Source organism: Drosophila erecta, unplaced genomic scaffold (assembly GCF_003286155.1).
Source record: "Drosophila erecta strain 14021-0224.00,06,07 unplaced genomic scaffold, DereRS2 tig00000000-arrow-pilon, whole genome shotgun sequence".
Classification (NCBI taxonomy): domain Eukaryota; kingdom Metazoa; phylum Arthropoda; class Insecta; order Diptera; family Drosophilidae; genus Drosophila; species Drosophila erecta.
Genome location: NW_020825194.1, coordinates 26,258,893 through 26,267,213, shown reverse-complemented (window position 1 = coordinate 26,267,213; position 8,321 = coordinate 26,258,893). Strand labels below are relative to the sequence as shown.

Here is an 8,321-nt window from a genome sequence, read left to right as displayed (position 1 = left end):
ATGGCTGTCGAAGAAACCCAAAGCGGAATTCTACCTAAAAGATCGCATCAATTGTTTTTATTTTCTCTTTTGGGAGGCTGCACCCATTTTGCCGCTGATGTTGCGTTACGAAACGCATCGCACTTTTACCACTGCACGCCTATTTCGATTGACGTCACACGCCCAACTGAAAGCCGATTTAATTGTGGTACCCAATTACACATACGCCCCATGGCCCATCGACAGTTTGGCGCCCATTATGCGGATGATTCAGGGGTTTCGTAAGGTGCACCGCACCAGATCCGCATGATGGTGTCGGATGTCGTCAGTCACAGACATTCACCTTGAAACGGGAGCTCGGATCTTTCCAAGAAAGCTGCCATCCATCCAAGTGCACTGAGAAAAAATCATGGTTGCCATCTATTCCATCTATTTCTGTATGGAATTTGTGTTTTTATTATGGTTATAAAAGGTTAGAATAACTAAAATAAGGGGGTGAACTAGATAAGTAAACAGTTACTACAGTTACACACGTAACAGATAGAAGAAAGCATTTCCGACCCATAAAGTAAAGTACAATCTTGACCGGGTTCTTCGATTGGCCAGGTCTGTCTGTCAATTTTCGGAAAATGTTCGCTAAAAAGCTGAAATCAAGACTGCAGATTCTATCGACAGTTTGTGTCAGATTGCTATATCCACACTAAAGACAACAAAGCACGAACTTTTGAAAAATGTTTTTATTATTTCTTAATATCTGCCTTTTTCTATCGAGATGCCGAAAATTTTGGCCACGCCCACTCGGCTAATGATCCTGATGAAATACAGTTAACATTAAGGGGTGATAAAATTGATTTGCTATAGAAGTTTATTAAAACTTACTGTATTTTAATCAACTTGGTTGTTTTTGACAACTAGATGAAACAAATCAAATAAAATTCGTATAAAAACAATAACTGTGTGTGATTTCGCTCAGTGCAGCTGTCCATCATCTGTGGCATCTGGCGTCTTGCGCGCATCCGTTTTTGTTGGCTTTTCGTGTAATTTCTCTTTCATTTCACTTGAGCAATTGAAGCGCGCTGTTATTTGCACTTTTGCTAAGCTCAAATTGTTGACTAATGTGTCACAATTGCCGAGTCAGGCCGTTTCTTATGATTAGGGCCGCAGAGGTGTTTTCACCTGTGCACTCGAACTGCCCAAGGAAAAGTCCCAAGTAGGACGTGCGTAGTTATCCTCCTTCCAGACCCTGTCCTAGTTACATAACTGTCATTGTATATCACACTTTATGTTGCGTAATAAAAACAGAGCCACAATAAAGTCACGAAAATGAAAAGTAATTTCAAGGCGCGCACATGCGGTAAACAAAACTATTTTCGGCGATTCCGGTGGACGGGGGTCTTAAACGGAGATGACATGCAGACCAGGGGCCAGAAATAACAGTAGTATGAAAATATCATACACACAACTTTCATTTCTTGCGGCAAAGTGCCCGAAAAACAAAAGCGTTCAAAAAATTATCAAAAACCAGAAGAATATGTGACACACATATGGGGGTCTGGGCCGCGAAGGGAGCACCCAGGGGTTAAGGGCCGGGGTGTGTGGAGGGTTAAGCTGCGCAGCACCTGTTTATCACTGGATGTGTTGTAATCTGTGAGGCTCCAGAAGAAACTACATCTCTTTGTCTGCGTGTGCTCGCTCGAGGAGCTGGGCAGAAGACACTGCGGGAAGACGCGTCTTCAGGGGTCTCTCCGCTCGAGTGTGTGTGTGTGTGTGTGTGTGTGTGTGTCTGTGGGGGAGAGAAGACGGACAACCTTGGCTTTGGCTCTCTGAAGAAAACTTTCTCGTGCTCTCACACTTACAGCCCTGCTGCCTGCTGCCTGCGCCGACGTCGACCGAAGACAGAAGACAGAAGACTCGTCTTCGCATGCGCATGCGCAGCGACTTTCTTTAATGCGGAAGCGTACCAAGCTCTGCCTGCGCTTGCCTAATGCGGCTTCTAAGCTTGGAGGCTGCTGAGAAAGAGAGGCAGCGCCGCGGTCAGAAAGAGAGGGCAGCTGCCGTCTTCGCAGAGTGCGAGAAAGAGTGCGCAGACACGTGTGGAAGAGGGCTCTTTGGCGACGGAGACCCTAGCTGTATGTGTGGGCACCGGCGCTTTTTACATAATTTTACGTTATGCCGCTGCCGAGGCGACCGCTACGTTGGAAACTCTTTAAAAACAGCCTGACGGCGGCGAAAAGTTATCAAACCGCAGCTTGTTCCATTCGAATGAACACACCAGTGATTTCGGTGGTGCCCAAGGAATTCAGTCGCAAAAATCACCAATCCGCCAACCCAGCCGCCAGCATGAAGTTCTTCGTTGCCACCGCCTGCATCCTGCTCCTGGCAGCAGGCATCTCCGCCGATCCCGTCAAGGCCGCCGAAGAGCAGCCAGGCGCCTTTGCCCAGTGCCTCGAGTCCGACTCCATCTCGTGCCTGCAGCTCACGGTACGGATTAACTAGGCCCCAAGGATTACATACCCCTATCACACAACAAAAAAAAAAACAAAGCCCAGTCAAGAACAATTGCAAAGATGCTGATCAGTGAAAGTGAATTTAAAATATCCACTCATCTCCTATTAAGTGACAATCAAATGTGACTCCAAGGATACTACAAAAGTGAAAGTGAAAAAGTTTTTCTTCGCAGCTTCCTGTCATAATAATAATCACAATAATCAATGTTTAATAGAGTGTGCAGTCTACCAGCTAAAATTGACCTGACAGGAAGATGTGAAAATCAACTTCAACACTTAAAAGTGTCTTTTAGACTTGGAAACTGCGCTAAGCACATTCTTTTTATATTTCCGAGCTGTAAATATACTATCGAATTCCCATACCTAAAATGTTAAAAACCAGTTGATAAGTGATGATATATATCAACATTTGGCCTCACATCGAAACTAAGAAATTCTTTCAAATTTACTTACTCAGCCACTTTTCAACTTACAAGGAGCATTGCCGTACAATCAAAACAGTCAATCAAACATATCTTTAATGACCAATATTATTGACTTTAGATCATCGCTCAATATCCGCTCTAATTCGAAACCCCACTTCCTCCTCCACAGCTCTTCCGCAAGGCCAAGTCCGTGTTCGATAACCCCCAGATCGAGCTTTTCGGAGGAGTATCCCTGGTGAAGTCGAACGAAGGTCGTCAGGGCAAGTCCCTGGACAACTCTCTGGCTGTCGAGGCCGCTCCCACCGTGGAGGCCCGCACCGCCGAGATGGGCAACTACTTCATGGACAACGCCAAGAGCTTCTTCGCCGAGCGCTCCCTGAACTTCAACTTCGCCAACGCCGCTCGCAGCGTGGCCCGCGCTATTCCAGATGACATCAAGGCCGATCTCCGCGAGCTGGTCGTTGAGTCCCGCACCCGCAAGAAGAAGCTGCTGAAGAAGTTCCTGCCCATCCTGCTGGGAGTTGGTGCTAAGATCGCCGTCCTGGGCGTTGGCTCCATCTTCGGTTTGCTGTTCCTGGCCAAGAAGGCCCTGGTTGTGTCCGTGATCGCCTTCTTCCTGGCTCTGGCAGCTGGTGCCTCCAGCGGACTGGGACGCATCGGTGGATCCGGAGGCGGCGGCGGTCTGCTCGGCGGTCTGGGAGGTCTTTTCGGTGGCAAGAACGCTGGTGGCTCGTCGGCTGCCAGCACCGGTGGATGGTCCTCGGGCGGTGGTGCTTCCAGCGCCGGATGGTCCTCTGGCGGCAGCTCCGGCTGGGACACCCATGGTGCCTACAGCTCTCCAGTGGCCCAGACCATCGCCTACCAGGGCTACAAGCAGGCCCGCCGGTAAACAGTTAGTCCACAGCTAATTTAACCGAAGGACGAAGACCAAGGAGAGAGAGAAACAATCGCTAAAAATGATGACCTATATTTATATTTATTTATAAATTATTTATTTTAATTTATTACTTGAACGAGAAGTCCGAGACGAACAAAGTGCCTTCCATTAGACAAAAAAGACAATCACTTAATAACAAGACACACCCGAACACCACCTTTCATCAAGAACCGCCAATAACCGCCAATTCCGCCAAGGAATCTTTACCACTTTCCGCACTCCGCACTCCTCACTTTTCACACTTTATCTCAATTTCATGGCTGCACCTTTGATTAATGGACTGCAAATCTTTGCGACTAGTCGATCTATCAGTCAAAGCCAGTCGCCTCGCCCATCTAACTGTATCTATCTCTCATCTGTTTCCATCTATCTCTGTGCTACGACTACCTCTACCTGACCTGTACCTTAATCTATCTGTCTATCTATATCTGTCCAACTATCTGGGTTTCCCCACTTTACCGCCCGGGAAAGACCAACCAAATGCTGCTAAATCAAAGAATCAAATAATAATTCGAAATACTTTACAAACACGACTCTCTTTTCTCATCACCACACAATTTTCCTCTCGAGTTGCCTACGCAACTCGACAACCAAGCAATTTGCATCTGGATGGCGCAACTTTCATTTCACTTCTGCCCATCTCATTCTTCTTGCTATCAGGCTCCAAAAATCGAACTCTTCATGGGTTTTCTAAATTTCACCCACTTATTTCACTTCCACTCTTGTGCTTCTGGTAAGCCCATTTTCCCTGCACTTTCTTCCGTCTGACAGAATACGAACAAAGGCAATTTGCTGAAAAATAAACACAACATTTAGCTACGCGCATTTCGGCTCATTCAAGGCGGGACCCCATCGCATTGTGTTTTAATATTTCTCCACCTGCTGGAGCCCCATTGTTAGGCGACGCTTAGCACCTTTTGGCCCAAAGAAAGTTGTAAACGCCGTCGATGGGCCCGGCTCAATTGAGCCTAAGTAACAGAACTGAAATGAGCTGAACTGAACTGAACTGAACTGAACTGCAGTTGTCGGTTGGCCGAACGGCATTTTACAGCCGCTGATGGCCAATGGGCGCTTTACTTATGAATATGACCCACTTTGTGGGCTGGCTTATGGATGCTGTGCCCATTGACTGCCGATTGCCGACTGCCTCTTGGCTTTCTTCGAGCACTTAATGTGTCGCCGACTGGCTTTAAGGCACTATTCTATGATCATTGGGGCCGGTTGTTTGGCTTTTTGTTGTTTGAGTTGCTTGGCATTCAGCTGCTTGATTCTGCTTCTGCCGCAGTTTACAACATCGTTTCGAGCCAAATCGTGGGCTCTGCTCACTCTTCTTTTCGACTTGTTTGCTAAGTGAAATTCCGTAGTAGTTCCCCATTGGGGGTGTCACGCTTTAAATCAATAGCTATTGTCCAGACGCACTGGTAGGAACACGCAGAGTCATTCCCGTTGGTTGGGAAGGCAGTGAAATCAAACATTCCCAAGTCATCGAAAACACGGGCATTCCCGAGCACAATCGTGCCACAAATGAATTGTTGCTCATGAAAAGGAAAAGTGCATAACGTGTTTCGAGAAACCATTTGGAAAATGAAACCTTTCCAATTAACCGTGTTCTAAGAAATGAAATATTTATTCAATTTCGCTGTTATCATTGTAATGAATGCCCCTCATTTGTTATCTTTTAGTTTTACTAAAAATACAGGATAATAGAATCCCAATCCTACAATTGGGAACGAGTCCTTTGTATATATGTATATATTTTAAATATTTTTTGTTACAGTAAAAGTTAAAGCTCTCTTTAATGAGGGGGTTCTACAGATTCCATTTATGTACCAAATTGTCAAAGCTGGTCAAAGCTTAATTATTAAGGGATATTTTTTAATATTGAAAAAACCGTACCCGAAACACTATTCACGAGGACCCGAATCTCATATTAACACAGTCGATACTTAAAAATTCGCTCTTTATAAAAGATGGCCACCAGATAGACAGCCGTATCTTATTTTCTCTTTATTATATGACTTAAAGATTTTCTTTTATTTTTACTAATAATATTAAGGCACTTGTACCTTGCCACCCTACTCAACTATCCTAACAGCATAAAGAATCGCAATAAAGAAAAGCTTCAAGGCAATCAAAGTAGTGACAAATAGCAGAGGAAAGTTTGTAATATGATCCGACTCCCTGGCAGCGATTAAAGCTGTGCGCAACACAACAAACAAAATCAAATACCCGACACAAATCAGGCCACTTAATCAAATGAAAGAACCAAAGATAAAAGTCTTTTGGACCCCATGACATTACAAAATTAACGGAAAATAGCTTGCAGCTAAAATAGCAGAACAGGTTAACTATATTCACCCCCGACGACAGCATAAAAGACATAAACAAATTGCTAAACAAGAACTACAAAAGGAGGACGAACCTTAATAAACAAGTGCAACCCATGGTAGAAAAACATCAACACAAACAACACCCACACAACAAACCTTTCTAACATAATACAAGCAGAACTCAGTAGAATCGACCAAATCAAATACATAAGACTTCGACTATGCCAATCGTTAGCCACCGTAAACATGGAACACATCCTGGAAACATGTCCAGCTATCACAGAAGAAGCCCCACAATTGCTGAATTAACCACCGACCTCCTTAAAGATCCAACTACAGAACAGATCTACCAACCGAAATAAAATTACTAAGAAAAACCAATCTATTCAACCTAATTTAAGTCATAGCGTTAAAATCCTTTCTTAGACTATGTCATTATATTAAATATTGACAATCGCTGCCTTTGTCTTAGTTTTGTAATATATGCTATCATCCTTAATCATCTTTGAAAGAAAACAATCACATCTCCTGACCCTCAAGGGAGTTTGGTTGTCTTCTGTTGAGCCTACTTGGTGGCGATTCAAAATGGGCTGTGACGCCTCAGCTTTTCATGGTATCAACTCAAGTGCTGGTTGACTTCGTCCAAGCTTCAAATCTCTGTGCAGTCTACTTTTCAGCAACATCTATAATCTTCAAGGTAAAATTTCGCCCAAAGTCAGTTTCGTTTTACTAGCATATTTTCCAGCAAAAAGGAAACGTATTTCGAAGATCACGACTGTAAAGTATTTCTGTGAGAAAGCAGGGCTTTCTCTAAGCAAGACTTTCTTCAAAAACTTGGCTTGAAAAGCTGAGATCGAAAGCCTTTCTGCGTACTAAAAGCTTGATAAAGAAAGTTTTTAATGAAGACGGGGTTTTCGGAGTTTTGAACCAACAATCGCTCTGCACATTTAGATCGATATTATCGATACATTATCTTTCCATAGTACATTTCAAATGCTCTAAGGAGAAAAAAAATCCCGTGAATAAAGAAATTCCATTTACATATTTTTGTTATTTCGTAGGCTACAAATGTATGATTTTCATAATTAAAACAATTGTTTGGCTCTTTTTGGGGAGCGAATGAAGCGCGAAACACAATGGTTCAGAGCCAAAGTTCAGCGCGAGTTCAGTAAACCAGCAGCCAGGCTGGGCGTGTTTTGCCCATGTTTCTATAATCCACTAACAGGTGCCTTTGACAGAGCCTTTTACGGTCTGAAAACCAGGCACTCGTCCGTCTGTGGTCCATGTGGTCTAATCCAACTGCCCAGGTACCGAAGCTTTTCCGGTTTTGTGGTTGGCAGTTGGGATTGGGGCTCGGTGGTTGGTGGTCCGTGGTCCGTGGTCCATCGGCGTGGGTCAATGTACACTTTACGGATTTGGTTCCCAATTCACCAAGCAACTAAGATTCAGGTGGGCAGGTGGGCCGGGTGCTGTGTGTGAAAGTGTTGCAACTGGTCGGTTGCACTTGCAGTGGGCTGGGCATTTTCATAATTTAGAGCGGCTGATTCAAGCCGGCTGACATTGAATAATACAATCGCCGAGGATTGGACTGCGGATCTGGGCCTGGGCCAAAAGGCAGTAAAAGTGTAGTTGCCAAGTGGCATATACAACTTTTCGCACAATGCCGCAGCTGATGTGTGAAAGTTGTCGGCCTGACGATTTATTGTCAACATATCGGCGAACGAGGGAACCAAACTCGTTTAATGGAGAGCCGCTCGTTTGGGCCAACAAAAGAACAAAACGCTGGCAACGAAAGTGAAATGCTTCCCCGCTCGATCATAATTACGATAATGACAAATTTTCGTAATGAAACGAAACTGAAGTGCCTTGAAAGTGAAACCTGAGCAATTAATGCTGCCCCGACCACGCCCTCATTTCATTTTTCACTTTTTCCGCAGCTTTCGTATTTTTTCCGCGATCTTTTGACTATTACAAAATGCAGACACAGTTTTGCATTTGCATGATTCGTCGATTTTTGGCCTACCTAAACCAGAAATATTTTGTTGAAGGGAGAGAAAGAGCCGAATCCGAGTCCGAGCCCGAATCCTGAGCCAAAGCCAAAACCAAATGGCAAGCTGCAGACAAAACTGATTATGAAGTGGAA

At 44.4% G+C, this 8,321-nt stretch overlaps 1 protein-coding gene across 1 annotated transcript; it reads left to right on the top strand.

Moving 5' to 3' along the window:
- The first annotated feature begins 2,155 nt into the window (after positions 1-2,155).
- On the top strand, positions 2,156-4,378 carry LOC6552955 (keratin, type II cytoskeletal 5). Its single transcript, XM_001979007.3, has 2 exons — positions 2,156-2,460; positions 3,081-4,378. Exons 1-2 carry the CDS (start codon positions 2,242-2,244, stop codon positions 3,798-3,800), a joined length of 939 nt encoding a protein of 312 aa, XP_001979043.1. The 5' UTR covers positions 2,156-2,241; the 3' UTR covers positions 3,801-4,378.
- Positions 4,379-8,321: the final 3,943 nt, after the last annotated feature.